This window comes from Mytilus galloprovincialis, chromosome 8 (genome assembly GCF_965363235.1).
Source record: "Mytilus galloprovincialis chromosome 8, xbMytGall1.hap1.1, whole genome shotgun sequence".
NCBI classification, from domain to species: Eukaryota; Metazoa; Mollusca; class Bivalvia; order Mytilida; family Mytilidae; genus Mytilus; species Mytilus galloprovincialis.
In genome coordinates, this window is record NC_134845.1 from 12,498,890 (window position 1) to 12,518,370 (window position 19,481).

Below are 19,481 nucleotides of genomic sequence, written 5' to 3' on the forward strand. Positions count from 1 at the left end.
GTATTTCCATCATTGACAGTTCAATTTTTTGTTCAGTTAAATTAATCCGTGAGTGTTTGATGGGACAATAGAACTTACAAAAGTTTAAATCGACAGGTAACTTGCAGGTGAATCTGTGGAAAACTATGATAGGGTTCGCAATAAAATGAAGAAAAAAACCCATGTAGACCTTGGTACAACTGCAGAAGTTGATCCCTGAATAGTTGGGCCAGGTATGGTTACTTCATTCAACCTTGTTACAGCCCTGAATTTGAATAGGGATTAACTGATTGTCACAGCATAGGTTTCTGACACAAAATGCATGTGGTCAAAGCACAGAAAAATTTGAAAGTGCACTTCTACCTATCTTTGCCGAATACTGTAAATTCAGAAATTATTGCATGCATTTATTATTGCGATTTTGTCATTTTAGACTTAAATGCGATTTTAATTTTTACGATTTTGAGAGAAAACCTTGTTTAAATCATATAAAATATTTCAAAATGCTAGTTTAAATTATTGCGTTTACAACTCTGTCGCATTTATTGCAATAATAAAAACCTCACAATAATTTCTGGATTTTACAGTATGCAAAACCTAAATACACAGATAATTTTTTTATTTTTTGTATTTATCAATGGACACTATTATCATTATCATTATGTACATGATGTATGTTTGTGTCTGTTCCAATTCAAGGAGCCTGTAATTTAGTAGTCTCAGGACTACAATGACATCACATACCATTAAGGCAGCAAATTCTGGTGATCTTATAATAAAAACCAGTACAGGAAATATACTTTTCTCTCATATAATATAGTAAAATGTATACAAACAATGACGAAGCTTAGCTGCGTGCAACTGATTGAGGTACCATGCAAACTGAAGCATAACTGATTAACAAAACATATTATCAAAGTGATATGTAGTAAGGCCCTTTACTTGTCCTTCCTTTAATTGATACCTTACCTTCAGACCTTAGAACAGACTTTACCTGTACAGGATTATCCCTGTTTCCATCAGTACACTGTTTAATATGTATGATACCTTTAGATAATGACTTCGAGGACGTTATATAATCTCCAGTGGACTGTAACAAATCTTGAACGTCAGGATCCTCTGTAAATATCAAACAAAGTAATGTGAACTTCAACAAATCAAACATTACAGAAGTGTGAAACAAGAATGTGTTCATAGTACACAGATGCCCCACTCGCACTATCATTTTTTTTTAATGATCAATGGACCATGAAATTAGTGTCAAAACTTTAATTTGGCATTTAAGTTAGAACGATCATATCATAGGGAACATGTGTACTAAGTTTCTAGTTGATTGGACTACAACTTTATCAAAATCTACCTTGCCCAAAAACTTTAACCTGAAGCGGCATGGACAGATGAGCAGAAGAATGAACGGATGCACAGACTGAAAAACATAATGCCCCAAGTTGGGGGTATAAGAACTGAAATGACACAAAATTCTCTATCCATCAAGGTATTAGTTTGGCTAAAGTTCCAGTATAATTATCTATCCTTTTTCACTTTCAATACACTTTAATTATAAAAAAATTGCTGAAGAATTTGATTCTTCCTGACTGTGAAAAATTTAAAATATTTTCTCATTATTTGACATTTTTCATACCCACTTATGATGCCGTCACTGTGGATTCATTAATATTGGTTGGATACAGATTTTCGTGTACTTCGTGGGTACAGGGGAACCATGAATTTATATGATTAATGAATTAAAAATTTCCCTAAGAAATGTATGCAAACTTTGCCAAAACCATGAAATTAAATATCAACGAATATGCAAGTTTTCTTCGATCAAAGAAAATTGATACACACGAAAATAAATTAATCCACAGTATTAAACATCATAAATGTTCCATACTTACCATCTGATTGATCTGTATGTTCTGTTGGTAACCTCGCCCAGTTTGGTATAGAATGTACTTTGTGGTGTCTACAAAATAGTGTTCTATGGTTATAAGTTTGTTTTTTAAGAAAATCAAATTTGTTTATAAATGTGACATATTTTTATCAGCAGGACTGTTATTGACCTAACAAAGTTAAGATATAGACTTGTCCCAGTAAAAGTTGAAAAGATAATATTTCTAAATAAGAACTAAAATTTGTTGCTAAAATACATAACTGTTGGAAGATCAAATCATTAATGAAGTTTAATAGTTTACTTCCACATGTTTCAAGTATCTTGACATTTTTAAAATTTCCTTTTCAAATTTTTCAATCTATTATTCACAGAGATAACTACCTCAAAATATGCACCAGTTGTTTATTATTTCACATTTGTAGCACCTTTCTAGTCAGCTCATGCCCATCTGTTTTTTTGTCAAACTTGTACATTTCTATAGCACACTGAATATTTTAGATGAAACCAACCTACACCATGTACACTTTTATTCTTGAATGGTAATTAGTACATGTAGTATATAAGTATAAAATGAAGAGATGTGGTGATTTTATGCCACTAAGAAAAGGTGTCTTCTGGCTATTCCTACATTTTGTATTTTACTATTCTGGCTATTCCTACATGGGGGATTAGTGGAAGAACAATACATGTTGTTATTGCAAGCTTTGTTGTTTTATTCATTAGTGTCTAATTGGGTCAAAGGTAAATTTAAATGTGAAAATTAAATAAAAAGTATTTTTATATGTAAAAACTGGAATTTGTTTATTTGCAAACATGCATCAAATATTAAAGTTAAGTTTTTTTTTCTGCAATTACTGTGGAATTTCTAGAAATAAAAAATTAGTAAAAGCATTTTAAGTCTGGAAAAACGTATTTAAAAGAAAACTTAAAAGTAACCCACACCTTGAATTCCAGCCTATAGAATTTATTAAATTTTTTTTTTTTAATAAAATACGATTTTTAAAATGAATATATTATCAAAAGTAACGCTAACAGTACATAATTATTATTAATACAAATTGGCCTAATAGATTAAGCCAAGCTATTAACTTTGAACTGGTTTAAAATTTCCTTCAACATTCTACTACAAATAGCCGCGATGTTCCTCGACTACAAAATAGCTTTTTCACAGCCGCCTCAATCTTTCAAAGAATCAATATTAAAAGGTCCTTTTTCCACTACACTCAGTGTATCCGGCGAATTGCACAGAAGCATGGTTTAAAGACTGAATACAGTGAAAAGGGCGACATTCACCAACTTGTTCGAAGAGCTGCAGTTCTACCATTTTTACCACCCAATACAGTTGAAGATGTGATGATGCAGATATTAGCACACCAACCCTAACCCTTATTTTTACAGACTTTGAAACCTACTCCTGGGTAGAAAACAACCAACTACACAACAGTAGGTCATAGAACAACAAACCATCTAGAAGGCTGACATAGTAAACTGAAGAAGTTAGTAGAGGCACCTCACAAAATTATCTTCAGCATCCATGACCATGTTGTTGAGACAAGAAGAAGCACAGATTACAGACTGTAAACACTGAAACAAGGTTACTAAATTGTGAGCTTACTCCAGTCGAGTATGGAGATGTTGCTTTTCATGTCCTGTACATCAATTAAGACTTTATAGTCTCCTGTATATTCAATTTATAAGTGCAATGCATTACTGTGTGAGTGTATGATTAATGTCAATTTTGTGTATGTTTGGTGCTTTGTTAGGTATAAATCAAATTTAGTGCTGTGATTCAAAGAATAATCATTAAAATTTAATTTATGTTTCAATTGATATTATTTACTTGCATAAATTAATGTTTGCACCTAAATAATTGTAATTTCTTGCGAATAACATTATGCCAATGAATTCATTTTGTTTTGTTAATATTATTTACACAATATGTGCTATGAAATTATTAAATAAAATATTGTAATATAAACTATTCTTTTTCTTTATTTTTCACAAGATTTACCTTGATTCATTAGTCTAGTGTTGTTACAACATTTTCCTACATAATCCCATTGTTTACATAAAAATTCTGGCTATTCCTACATAAAATTTTACTATTTTACCTATAAAATTCATAATGTAGGAATAGCCAGAATGAACCTAAGAAAACTATCCAACAGAGTTAAAATGAAGGGGTAGTAAGAATTGAAAGTCATTGTGCATGTTGTGTGGACTTAAACAATGTAAAAGCCCTCGACACGAAAAAATGTGAAACATTTAATACTATAAGATATTTCATAACAAGTAAAGAACTGAGAGCAGAATAAAAAAGGAAAAAACCAATTTTCCTCTTTTTTCACTCTAATTTCTGACAAGTGCAATTAGAGGCTAAATTTGGACCAGAACGTAATAAATTTATTCTATAACCCATGTATTTGAGAAAAAATCATGAAAAACAAAGACAATTCTGTTATATTAGTATTTATTTGTTACATTTCAAAATAAATTTATACTGAATTCTGCACTTAGCTGTCCATTTTTAGTCAACTCTCTGTAAAGGATGCAACATAGAATAAATATATTCTAAATGCATGGTGCTTTATGTATATGATCATTTATAAAATAAATTTATTATAAAGAGCCTTAATATCTGTTATTAGTTCGAGAAAATCATAGAATAAATTTATTCTACATTTAATGTGATTTATAATTATAATAATATATAAAATAAATTTATTTTGAAAGTAAAGTAATCTGTATGGTGAGGTTGAGACACAGAATAAAATTATTCTATGTTCAATGTGATTTTTGTCTTGTATAATAATATATAAATTAAATTTATTCTGAAAGTAAAGTTAATATATTAAGGTGGAGACACAGAATAAACTTATTCTACATTCAATGTGGATTAAAAGTATTATGATATATAAAATAAATTTATTTTGATAGTACAGTAATTATGTTAAGGTTGAGACACAGAATAAATTTATTCTGGATATAAAAATATATAAAATTTGTTTAGGAAAAAATACACTGATCTGTATGATTTGTTTAGGCTACATAGAATAATTTTATTTTAAACCAGCGGTGTTTTTGATAATATTTGATATGTTCACATAATTTTACCTTGAAAATACATTTAGGTCAGAAAAAAATGTGTTCCTATATAATTTTCTATCTTTCATGTCTATTTACATGTAAGATTCATAAACATGTATTTTATTAGAAGTTGCGATGTGACTGTTTATAAACCCAACTTAAGACAATGCATATATCTGCTATCAACAATGCAAAAGGACACTCCCCTTGAAATATGAAAACATCAATTTCTTCAGCTGATTTTGTTATGTGGGACTGAGTAGAAATACTGTGCAGCAATTAAAAAAACAAATATCAATATATAAATGTAAAATAAACAGATAAGAAATAGTAAAAGTTCAACAGGTTTTTCTTAAATTGAAAATATATCTGTTTTTTAAAACATGTCTCTCTCTGTAGATGCACTTGCTAAAAATTGTCTTTTTTCTTGCTTCTGGATAGGCCTGGTCTGAAAGAAATAACGACAAATTCAAAACAGTTTCAAATATTTTTAGTAACCATACCAAAATTTATAATCTTTAATAAAGAAATTGTCTGTCTTTCTTTTAATCTTACTTATGATGTCCATTTTGCTTATATAATATTATTCACTCTCTTTATTGTAATTAATAATAATTTTTAGTCTTCCTCTGTGTTGAAGTCCGCACTTTGACCTATAATGATTTACTTTTTTAAATTGTGATTTGGATGGAGAGTTGTCTCTCTGGCACCTATACCACATCTTATATCTATTGCCTCTGGATACAGCAAGATAAAGATGGCTATGCTATGAACTTGAACAGTAATTATTGAATTTTAATTTATACAATAAATGGAATAATTTACAGTAACTAATTAAACTTTTACAATTTAAAAGTCAACAATCTATCAAATTAAAACCTCATTATTACATACCTAATCTTCATCTTCAGAGACACCGAATAAGTCAGGACTGAATAACAATCTAGTCTTTTTTGCTGGTGTTTCATAACAGTTTTCTCACTCTACAAGAAATATTTGAAGTTTAAAATGCAGGAACACTTACTCTGTTATTGTTTTTCTTCAGGCATATTTCTTTATTTTTATCAGGATTGGCATGTATCATTCCCAACTTCCTGAATATGTATGTAATATTTGCCATTGGACATTCAGCCAGTCATGATCAATCAATCAATCAATCATAGAGTCTTTAAACAGATGAGTGGTTCATGCCTAGGAGACAGCGAACTGAATACACAAATAACAATTAAAATCAGGTTTCATTAAGTCTTAAACAAAACACAGGACTGGTGTTAACAATACTTTTACCTATCCCAATTAACATACCAGAAAACAAGTAAGACATGTCCCAAAAGGAACAGCAGCTTCCTCAGGTAAAAATGTGAGTAATGTACCCAACACATTCTCCTTTCAACAAAATATTCATTTTATATGAATTTGGTTAAATATACTTACCATGAAATTACATTTATATTATATAGAATATGTTTGCTTTCACAACATGTTCTCATCGCAATTAACTAGGTGATTAAAAATTACATCCATGAGATGTACTCACCTACGTCATAGTTCACCTGTGTAACATACACTAGCTTTAGTTTTAATTTTTGCGTTCAAGAGAACGCATGTTTCTCGTCGGCAAGGATTTTTAACAGTTTACTGTTGAAAATCCTTATGTTTTATAAAAGACATTATTTGTTTTCGGAATATCGATATACGATTAATTTAATGTGAATCAGAATACAGCGCTTCTGCCAAGTTTCTGATATGCACGTTTTCGTCATTTTTACAGCTTACGAGTCTGGAAATTATACGACGACATAGAAAATGACCTTTGTTTAGCCGCCATTTTCAAACATTAAATCGAGTCCGAGGAAAGGCAGAATTTAGCTGTCAAAATCGGACATGTTACGTGAGTGCTACGTTTTTAAAAAGATATATATTTTAACGGATGTTTATTTTTTTTTTCACGCTCAGCTGACCGGATTTTTCACTGCATTAGAGCAATGCTACGAAACGGGTCGAGTGTAAAGTTTGGATAAAGTCGATTGTTTACAATTTGCAGTCTGTACACGAGACTGTGTAAACACATCACTATATTAAAATCAGAATTATTTTAATGTGGATAACGTCCGTATGGGAGCGTATACCACTATCGTCTTGGTACCTGTTTTGACGCGGACCAGAAATGACGCACCAATTTAGTTTTGGGTTTTATATTTCTAAACAAAAGATGTGACGTCATCGATAATTACTATTCATAACATGATGGTGAAGGTCATATGACTACAACATAGATGCCTCAAACTCTGTCCAGAAATGTTATTATTGCTTGAATTAGTAAAGATAATGCAATTTCTGCCATTTTATTAAGGTCAAAAACAGTCTACCCTTCCCAGAATGATTATCAGTCCTAAATCCACTTTGGCCAGCAAAAGTATGTATGCACATGCTGCCCCAGTTTGTGTTTTTCAAATCATATGACTGTCATGTGACATGGTTTTACATTTAAGCGGGAATCACTGTAGAACAAATGATCGTCGCTTATATAATTTTCTATTGTTTATCGATTTTTTTCATTCATTGTACGAAGTATACATTGATAAATGTTTTAATGTCAATGTTGTTTTATGAATGCAATTACTTCTTATTTTCAAGTATATGGAATATATATGTCACTTTGATAAATTTTGAACAATTTTATATAAAATTTGAAATAAAATATAGGTTACAATTAAATTAATGAAAAAATTGTGTTGCTATCAACATGATCATAAAAGTGACTGTAAATGTCAAAATTTGTTATTAAAATTAAATTTGTTGAATAGTGTTAACTTTAAATTATCCGGATTGAAGCAATTTTTCGAACATCAGGTACACTGCAAGTGGTTTTTACTGGTTTGTTTATAGTGCGTCATTACTGGTACCCATCATAAGTTGACAGTCCGTTTGTAATGTTAGCAAACATGATTTTTATTGCTTTTACTGTTTCAAAAATCAACTGTTTAATGATTGAAATACATTAACAAGTGATCAATCTTTCATTCTATTCCGTGTTTCTTTTTCTTTTAAATGGTAGATTAAATGCAGAGACAAACACAACGTTAGGTGCGTCATTACTGGTTCCTCGGGGATATTGTGACTAGAACCTCAATTGGTTCAATAAATTTCAATCAGAAAAGGGAATATGCCCATTTCTGATTGTTTTATTTGGAAAACGTTCCATACAGGGAGCGTAGACCAACAGTGATACTGTTATAACAGTTGATAAATACATCACAATCAGAATAGGGATTTTGCCCACAACTGATGATGTTTATTTGGTTAACCTTCCATTCAGGGAACATAAACCATATTTATTGAAAATAAAACGTGCTCAATGGATCACTTAAAATAGAATAGGGATTTTGCCCAAGTCTATTTGATTAATGTTGACATGTTTCATACAGGAAACATAGGAACTAGAACAACATGCATGATTTAGAATCTGTAAGTTGCATTCATTCTAATAAAATACAGATTTGATATCTTACATAAAATTAAATCATAACTATTTATTTATTGCACATTGATATTTATGGAGCATAGAATTGCACGTGGATGATTGTTGCAAATAAAATAAATTAGAATCAGACTATATAGCTAGTGAATTTAAGTCCAGGTCTATCTGACTTTTCTAGACATCCTTCCACCCAAGGAACATTATGTCTACTTTTATTATATTTTAAAACAACACAAGCATAGCTAATATTTGGTTGCACATTGTTTTTTGTGATGAACCAACAGTTTAGTCAATTAACATATTTGCTCATATTGATAATATATTGAACAAGTGTCTGGAAATAGTCAAGACAGATATTAAAGACACTGAAAATGATACATTGTTATCTAGTACAATACAAATGTGATTGTAGTTTAAGCATACCAATACATACTTATTTTAAATATGTCCAGTTTAAATCAGGACAGTAATTCTTAGAAGCCTGAAATATTTTTCCAGAACAGCAAATTGCTGTAAATATTTAATTATTTTTTTTTTTACTGATAAATAATTCTCCAATGCTCTAACAGACATGGAGACAGTAAGAATGGAGCACTGTTCTAAATACAGTTGATAGCTTGTGACAACTCTTTTTACTTATATTAAATTTCATGGTCAGTTTACTTATGACAAGAAGAACATGAATATTATAAGTATGAACTGCTATAACCAATTGTTTGTTTTTGTCGGCAGTAAGGAAACAAAGGCTTTTATATGTTTTTATGTAAACATTAGATTGTCTATTGAATAAAGAATTTAGGGGATGCCATGATGCATTTCACAAAGACTCATTCAAGGTAATGGCTTATATATTGATTACATAATTCAGAGTGTACATTGCCAATGCATTTATTAAATATAATATGTACTAATTCTGTTTTGTTTTGAGTACAAAAAAAAAAAAAAAAAAAAAAAAAAAGAGGTGATGACGTAAGACTTAAGAGACTATCTTACCCTCACTGTATGGGAATCACTGTCAAATTATACATATATCTTCCAATCATGAAAGCAAAAGGAGTTTGGATGCTCTTTTAAAGATAGAAAATTATGCCTTAATTTACATCTTAAGTTTTCTAAGCAATGCCAACAGATGGGCAAGTTTCTGCTATAAGGATTCATTCATTGGGTCCGTTTTATTCTTAATGTGAGATTGGTAGAACCAAACAGTTTATGCAATGGCTACACATTGTTTTTCCTAGAGTTAAATATTGATTCAAAATTCTGAAGTATAGAGGACTCAAATATGCTGATTTATAGAAACAAGATTATCATTAATTTAGATCTTGTAAAAAAATTAGTAAAATATTGGTAAATAAATAAATAAGATTTAAAGCATTGTGGATGCAGGATTTATTTAAAATGCTAGACATGGTCTAGGAAATTGAAGTAGTTCTCAAGATTTGAAACTATCTATTATACAGCTCTTTATATAAACCTTTTATTTAGTCAGTCTTTACGAGATGCAGAAAAAAAGAAGAGTTTTTTTTTTGGAGTAACACATGATGTACCAATATAAACATATAATATATATACATTTCAATTGGTTCTCAAATTTTAGCACCAGTGTAGAAGCAGTTAATCTTACAGCAAAATGTAGGAAAAGCAATTTATTTAAAAGACTGATTAATAGTTAGCAAATAGCTTTCAATAGTCTAAGAATAGTACATGGAAGTAAAATATAGTATGATAATTCCATGATTATATCAAATCAAATGCGAGACATTTTCTTAATATTATACCTAAATATTAAAATGTCACTGTTTATTTTTATTTTTGCTCATTATAAGCATAAAGTTACAAAAATCTAGTCTGGTCAAAGTCAAGTTGTATATTATCTATATGCAGGAAGGTTTTCCGAATGCATGTGATTTTAACCTCGGAATTGATGGTAATTATTCACTTTTCAATTTCCATATTACCAGCCAGAATAATATAAATATATAGCATACAGTTAGTATCTTATGCAAGAATATGCTACACAAAATTGAAATGTGTTTATTTTAAACAATTACTTTGAATTTTGATTCAATATTGTTTTGAAAGATGTGATTATTTAAATCACATTAATTTTGTTTTTGCAAAATCTGGGGACAAATGCAAAATTCTACTGAGTGACCAAGTTAACCAAATGAATGGGTTGAAGTCACAAAATACTACCAAAAGCTGTTTGGTTGATATATATTGAATCATATCAGAATGTATAGGATTCAGATGAGGTGAACCAAGACAGAAATAAAATGAGCATTTTTGATAGTGAAACCATTTCTGAAATAACTAAGAACACTTAAGGATACTGCAAGTTGGTACAAGTGTTTTCCATATTGCCAAACAAGTGTTTTTCTTTAAATACAACTATAGAACTATATTTGACAAGTTGCATTTTAGTATTTCTGATAGCGAAATAATTTCTGAAATTAATATAAACAATTGTCAAGAGCAACATACAAGAGTTGTTCATTATGTCAAATTTTTGTTTCTTTAAATTTGGAACTGTACATGGTAAGATATTCTAGAAAGTTAACCGTTGTGAATGTTAATTAGAAATATCAAAACATTTTATTTTAGACAGATTTTTCATAGCTGGAGAAAATCATCTGTTAGCATTCTTTTTGGACTTATAAGGACAACAATCATGGCTTTAATTCAGCTCAACATCCAAATGTTCTGTGGAAGCAGTATATCAATGGAAACATGTATACTGAAACTTTTCCACTGATTTGTCCATTTCTGTATTTTTACACTTGAGTAGTCCAATACAAAACAAAAATATTGTTCATGGTTGAAATGGTAGACATTGTATTCAAAGGTTCTACCACTCATAGAAATTTTATCAGATTTTTTAAATTTAGTCAGTTTAGAGAATTGTCATTATACAATAGTACAAGACTTCTCTTGATGAAAATATTTTATTCTAAATCTATAAAATATTAAAAGTAGTATATCTAGCAGAGAAGCAAATTCTCAGGGACTATAACTTTAAAAAAGTTTAAAGATTAATCCAGATTTAGCATAATCATGAAACAACTTTGGTTTGAGTAAACTTTGATTGTATTAAGGACACCTATTTACAAAGTATATTTTAATTGATTATAATTCTATAATTAAGTAGAAAAGAATTTATTTCGAAAGATGTGATATTGATCAGGTTATCAAAAGACGACAGCAATCATATATTATCTGTTATTATATTAATATAGAGAAAACAATGGAAAGTTAAAGAAAGGTAATAATGTTTCCAAATAAACTTAAGTTTCAAAGTGGAAAGTAATGAAATTAAGGTTGGATTAGTTCTTGTCGATTTGTACAAGCAACAAGAACAACCTATTCAGAAATAAATGCTTATTTACTGTTGCATAAATATTACAACACATTTAGCTCATAATGAAGGAGCTTTAATATAATTATTTCTATACTGACCTGCAGATTATTTATTCATCAGATATAGAAAGATGGGGTATATATACATGTGAGTGCCATTGAGACAACTCTACATCAAGTCTATTAATTTTGCATACTTGTATTTATACAATCTGCAAAGTTTGCCATTGATACATATAGTTATGCAGCATCGCTTCATTGTATAATAAATTCAGTAATTTCGGTTTTTACTACTATCCGTATTTACAAAATTTAATGGAGTTACTTTTTAAAAAATTTCACATAATTTTTTATATGTTGAAATTGTATGTGTGTGAGAGAATTTATCCTCCACCAAATGAAATACTGCTTGTTAATCAGTAAATATTCTATATAATATAAATGTAATTTCATGGTAAGTATATTTAACCAAATTCATGTAAAATGGTAATTTTTGAAATCTCAAGAAGAGATTTTATATGAATTTATAGGGTTAAATATACTTACCACAATCCACCACCACCCCTGGAATAAATTCAGTTTTTTGTTCAATTAATTGAAATTATTCAATTAAACGACAAATTAAAACTAAAGCTAGTGTATGTTACACAGGTGAACTATGACGTAGGTGAGTACATCTCATGGATGTAATTTTTAATCACCTAGTTAATTGCGATGAGAACATGTTGTGAAAGCAAACATATTCTATATAATATAAATGTAATTTCATGGTAAGTATATTTAACCCTATAAATTCATATAAAATCTCTTCTTGAGATTTCAAAAATTACCATTTTCCTCTCAAAACGTTAAAGATGCGCGTTCAGCACTCTGATACAAAAATATATTGAAATTTAGGTACATGTACTTTAGTCAACACTTTACACATTTTATTACCAAAATATGAGTGCAAATGTCTCGCCTTTGTCTTACTTATCATTGAAATCATATTGAAAGTCTTTAGTACAATTATCAGGTATACTTAACTTTATCAATGCACAACTTACTACAATGTATGACACAACTAAAAATTGTCCAATGAACCATAAAAATGAAGTCGAAGTCAATTGAGACCTGTCAGACGGACATTTCCAGCTGACAATGATTCCATACATGATACACCCTATATAGTGGTCCTACTGCTTAAAGTATCTGAGAAATTGACCAAACCACAAACACTATACATTGGCCAATGAACCATGACATTGAGGCCAAGGTCAGACGGAACTTGTCGGGTGGATATGTACACCTTTACATTCATTTCAACAATTCATACACCAAATATAGATGACTTACTAGTTATAGTATCTAGATACGGTCTTGCTTAAGTTACTTTATTTTTGATAACTGATCCATGGAATAAGGTCGAGGTCAGGTTAACCCTACATGTACCTAGCTGACGAACATGTAAATGTTGCTAGGAACCCATATACCAAACAAAGTTATCATATTACTCATAATAAGTGAGTTTTTCATTTAACAAAACAAAATGTATCAAGCAGTTACTGAACCATAAAAAATGAGGTTGCCGGGACAATGACATATGACAGACGGAAATTTCGTAACATAAGGTATGAAGCATTTAGATTGTCTAACTTATAAAATATAATGCTTCAAACAAATAGTGTACACCATCGTCGCCGCCGTTGCTTGGTTGCAATACCTACCATGCCATGTCTCGCATACAGGCGGAAAAAAAAACCAAATCACTGCACAACAGACATTAACGTTTCATATAAACCTCTGAAGAAAGAGATACCTTTCTGAGAAATTTTTTTTCCTGGAAGGACCCTTTAATTTGTATTCATGCTGGACTTTATTTCTTCCAGAGTTTAATCGTTAATACACATGATATATATGCTACACTTTTACTATTTTATATAATATTTATGAAAAATTTACTGTTGTTAAAGTGTGTACATTTCCCTCGAGATACAATGTATATTATTTACCATTTAAAATTCCTTGCAGTCAGAATTAATACATTTTTTTTTAAATTATTCGAAAATGCCTGCCCATAACAAGTATTAATTTGATGACCATTCGGGCATTCATTTGAGAAGAAAGATTCGACTGAAGTGTTTTTTTTTTCAGGGAGCTAGGTTCTTTTAGTTCGAAAAGGACATCTGTGGTCTACTAAAACAGTGCATATAGTTATGAAAATTTGTCAACAGAAGGCATGAAAGGCTTATAATATCTATGTTAATATATAAATACATAAAATAGATACTTACAGACTTCTGTTGTCTATCCTGATATGTTCCTGGTGCCGTTTCAACCACGACAAATACAATACACAAACGGACATTGAATCGTCGCTCCTAATCTTTGAATAACATTTGAAACAGACGGCCTTTCCTCCATGTATTAACTCGAATAATTCAGCGCCCCCTATCCACTACTTTTCTCGAGGAAATGGTTCATGGAGTGATCGAAATGATCGTAATATATTAAAATACTGGATTATTCGGGTTATCTATGTACTGACAAATATATTAAGATAGAGTCAAATGCACACGCTGTGAATTTATTATGTAATTTCCGTCGTTTGTTTGTCATTATCTATCGTGGGAAATTTTACATTCGGATGTTTATAATTTATTAGGTTTATTGATCACGATGGCCACAGTATGTGTTCATTAAAATATGATATGGGTAATTAGCATATGATAACAAATCGTGTTCGAAGAAAGAATCAGAAGATTTTATATTACAATTATCTTTCTCGTTTAGTTCTTAAAATTAAAAATCATTTACGTTATTAAAAAAAATCAAAGTTTTGAATATACCAATATTTTTTTTTTGTATAGGAACATTTATTCCATAGAAAAACAAAAGAATATTGGGTATCGATCCGTGACACAAAATGAATATAAGCACATTATAAAACACATACACAAAATAAGCAAAGGAAAGCGCTTTAATTGCTCAAAGTCACATTAAACCTTCAACATGCAACAAAAAGGATCTCACCACACTGCAAATGTAAGACGACCACTAGCAACAGCCAGAGCGAAATAGTTTGCAAAAACAATTTGAATAGACTTCGTAAGATGTTACACCACCATTTTGGGCACGTTCAAAAAGGAAAGAAGTACGTATTTAAAACAAATTAAGTAGTTCTTACGTATTTAAATCAAACTTTATTATATGCAGAATAATTTTTTGTAAGTTATATAGATATCAAATGAAAGGGTAAGGATTGCTGATCCTTGTAGAACACACACATTTGACAGATGAATACAAATGATACAAATAGTTATGAATTAATTCTATAAAATTGAGGGCGTATATTGCCTGTTACTCAGATACATGTATGTAGTACCTAGTTTGGTGAATCCAAAGTTATAATATAATGAGTACAGTCTGATGTGTAAATAATGGTATACTTATCCCCCATATATATATTTGCATGCTGTTTTTTTTTGTGTTGACGTCCGAAATACTGCACTGTAGACTTACAGTTAGGGTTTTTTTTGCTTGTGAGAGAAACATGTTTAACCCCGCCACATTATTTATGTATGTGCCTGTCCCAAGTCAGGAGCCTGTAATTCAGTGGTTGTCGTTTGTTTATGTGTTACATATTTGTTTTTCGTTCATTTTTTTACATAAATAAAGCCGTTAGTTTTCTCGTTTGAATTGTTTTACATTGTCTTATCGGGGCCTATTATAGCTGACTGTGCGGTGTGGGCTTTGTTCATTGTTGAAGGCCGTACGGTGACCTATAGTTGTTGATGTCTGTGTCATTTTGGTCTTTTGTGGATAGTTGTCTCATTGGCAATCATACCACATCTTCTTTTTTATATTAGCTTATTGTTCCTGCTTTCCGTAAAAAAAGAATGGCTTTTCCATGATATTATATGTTACATTGCTCCTACCAAACAAATAATGAAGGTTAAGAAAACATTCGTTTATATGTAATGAAAGCATTTGAAGACTTATGTACGATTTAAGTTAGAATAATGTGTCTTGGCAGAGTGGCATGTCTTCTTACAAAGTTATTTGTATCTTCTGAAAAAACGCGTCAAAAAATCTGACGCAGTTTGTCTAGTACAAAACGTGTAAATAACATAAAGCATGTTGTCATTCTGGGTGTATGTATGTTAAAGCTACCACTGGACATCAGACATCGTTATTATCGTCATCCTCATCATTCTTTATATATATATATATAAATAATGACCGGAGTATCTTATGGTAAAAAGGGACATAAAAAAGTGGTTAAAACTTTGCTCCATCATGGTTATCAATCTAAATATATATAATTCTCTAATTTCGTTATCCTCTTATAAAATACAAGCACTATCATGGTTCTGGAATGATTTATCCGGGCTATTGTTTCATATGTAAATTTTAAAATAATAAATGGCGAATTAACTAAAAAAATATATAAACTATGAAAGAACGAAGCACTTACTTCAAAGCTGATTAAACCCGCGGGGATTTCAAGAAAACTTTTTACACAAGACAAAGTCAATGAAGAGATTTCATTACGAACCTATCTTCTGGATTTATTGTTATTTTGTTCAAGTCCTGAATATGCAAGTAATTTTAGCCACAACACGTTCAGCAAACTTAAAAATCGTCTCCTTAATTTTTTTTATCTGAAAACGATGAAAGCTCATTTAGTCGAGGGTTTCGTTGTATAATTATTCTATTAAAAGTAAACGCATAACAACAGGCACATTAAAATTCAGTTCAACAGAAGTCCGAGTCTGATGTCAGAAGATGTAAACAAAGAAAATAAACAAAATGACAATAATATATAAATAACAACAGACTACTAGCAGTTAACTGACATGCCTGCTCCAGACTTCAATTAAACTGATTGAAAGATTATTTCTTCATCATATGAATATCAGGCACAATCCTTCCCGTTAGTGGTTTAGTATCATTTATTTAGTAATGATTCTTTATGTCGTATATTCCGTTCCCTTTTCAGGAATGTGACCCACCGAATTATTACCGAGTTTGAAATAACATGACCAATACGACGGGTGCCTCACGTGAAATTCTTCCCTATAGGGGTTTAGTATATTGATTGAATATAATTATCAGTTTTCACGACAAAAATCTTAGATTCTCTCTTGGCATTCCGGCTTTCTCCACCATTACAGTTTGATAACCACAAAATGAACAATATTGTGCTGAAAGTTACGTTGAACACTAATAAATCGGTATTTCGGTTTTAGCACCCAGACTCAAGGCATAGGGTTTGAAGATCGATTGGAAAAAAGCAACCGTTTCTAATCACAATGTTTCATAATCAAAATAATGCTTTACTTTGAATACATGGAGGGCAAGGCCTTAACCTATATATACGTTCTCACAAGTACGAGGGTTAGGATGGGGTCAAATTTCAACCATTTTTCTCTTACTATTCTTTCTATTTTTTTGTTCATTATTCTCTATTCTGTAAACCCCCATCCACAGCCTCAGGTATAGACGAAGTGTCATATATGTGGTCTAGTAATGTCAGCAGTGTGATCTGCACATTTATCATTTTGTAGAAAAAGATGAACGGGTGGTGTTTATACATTGTTTTGATGTAAGATATGATACATCTTTTCTATAAAATCGATTGATTGACAGATTGTTGGTTGCTTAACGTGCAGTGTCAAATAGTGCATGCATGCATGCACGGAACGAGAAGCTATTTTAAAACAATATATACCATGAGGAATATCTGGAAGGGTAGACCGGGATGAAGTGCGGTAAGCTTTTTATAAATCTTTAAAAACAAATAAAGAAAGGATAAGACAAAATGGAACACATTCTCAAACGCCTATTTATCGGCAATAATACTTGAGGGTCTTGTTGGAGTTGATAGAATATCGAATCACGGGACTGGGAAACGCAAAATAAAGGACAAAACATATAGCATATACAAAAAAATTATAAAGAATAGAAAATAAAAGGATGATCAAATAGAAAATAATGAGAAAATTACAAAAAATGTATAAAGAATAGAAATAATGTTTTAAAAATTAAAAGAATACAAAATCGATGGACCATCCATCCAGACTATTATACTTTTGTAGTTGTCCATTTTTGATTAACATATTTTTTTATTAGAATGATATAAAATGACCACACATTAATAACCTCTATGAAATGACACAGATTCAAATAATTTACAATCTTCGATTTGTTTAATTCATGTTAGCAAACAAGTGCCGCATATCTATCTGAAGGTGTTAAAATAATTATTGCTAATTATAACAAACGCGTCTTAACAGCCTTATCATTTTATGTAATGTACGTGTACGTTGATTGTAGGCCCCTAGTGTTACCACATGCCGAGAAGACTTCAAATGGAAACACAAGATAATTAATGACAGGACGTAGGACACTGATCTGTAATTTTGTATGATATGATCACTTGGTATTTCTCTCTATGTACGTGCAATGAAGATGACAGACAAGTGGAAATTAAAAGGAGGGAAGACAAGTTGAACATAGACGGGATAGTTTTCCAGTTTCGTTTATGAAACATTCATTACAGTTAAAAAAATTGGAGGTTAGTTTTGCTCAGTATACTAGAGGTGGGATTAGGGGTGGGGTCAAGGATACTGGGATCCCCTCATAGATCCCCGACATATATGCTCAATGCATACTAGACGTTTTACAAGTCTCTGCGTATGCCCCTTTTCAAATTCTCGATCAATCATCAATTTGCATATTTTTCTACGATATTACTATTACTAGATTTATTTCACTTGACTGGGCGGAGTTTAAGAAGTTCGCTTATTTAAGACCAGTCCATCTATAGACAGGAGTTTTGGGATAAGATTATCAATGAAGTGTCCAGTTATTCGTCTCTTACATCCCAGCTCCTTTGTTCTAACTGGGGTGATCTGAGCCGGATCACCCTACCAGATCACCCCAGTTTAAGTTTCTTTGTTGTGCATGCTTTCCTTTGTTCTGTAACATTTTGGCGGGAATGACAAATCCAGTATAAAACTTATAATTAATTATACGGAGAAGACTATCTATCAAAATTCACGTAGAAAAACTCGAACTCAAGACCTTTAGCATATCAAGCCACGACACATACCACTACACCAGGACGACTGGATACAAACTATCAGAAATTTAACATACTTAAAGGAAGCAAGATATTTTTATAACTGGGGCGAGTTGGCAGACCTTAACTCAGTGGGGTTTAAACCCTTTTCGTTAAATAAATGAGTTGTCAGACTGATTGTTCAATTTAATTTTACACTTTTTCAAAGTTGGGCGAGTCGGTTACAAGAGTGGGGCGATTTTTTCATAAAGTGGCGATATAGTATGGGCCGATTGGCCAGTGGGGCGAGTTGACATTATTTGATATCTACTCATCGTGTTTGGGGGTCATAAAGGGTATACATCATATAGTAATATATAAAGTATATTATAATGGTTGTGTGGCGTTCTACACTAGATTTTATGAATTGTAAATGGTTTTTCGTCTATTCTTAATCAGCTGGGATGTAAAATAGTTATCCCATTCGGACTTGGTGTGTCAGTGTAAGATCACCCTCTGGCCTCCGGCCATCGGGATGATCTTACACTGACACACCGCGTCCTTATGGGATAACTATTAAATATCATACACTCAGTTCCTCAGTTCTTTTGTATATGCGTTTGGTGACACTGATTAGT

The 19,481-nt window shown here is 31.0% G+C and overlaps 1 protein-coding gene and 1 long non-coding RNA gene across 2 annotated transcripts in view; both read right to left on the bottom strand.

Annotated features, from left to right (window-relative positions):
* LOC143085110 (U3 small nucleolar RNA-associated protein 18 homolog) overlaps positions 1-19,481 on the bottom strand; it is a 65,405-nt gene that overhangs the window by 35,660 nt on the left and 10,264 nt on the right. Inside the window, exons 4-5 of the mRNA XM_076261299.1 lie at positions 1,878-1,945; positions 974-1,098 (exon numbers count right to left, since the gene is read on the bottom strand). Coding sequence (XP_076117414.1) covers positions 974-1,098; positions 1,878-1,945 — 193 coding nt within the window. The remainder of the gene's footprint in view (positions 1-973; positions 1,099-1,877; positions 1,946-19,481) is intronic.
* Positions 4,901-14,312, bottom strand: LOC143085111 (uncharacterized). Its single transcript, XR_012981242.1, has 3 exons — positions 14,072-14,312; positions 5,855-5,943; positions 4,901-5,408 (listed from the first exon to the last, which is right to left on the bottom strand). It is a non-coding gene; the product is annotated as an uncharacterized LOC143085111 (long non-coding RNA).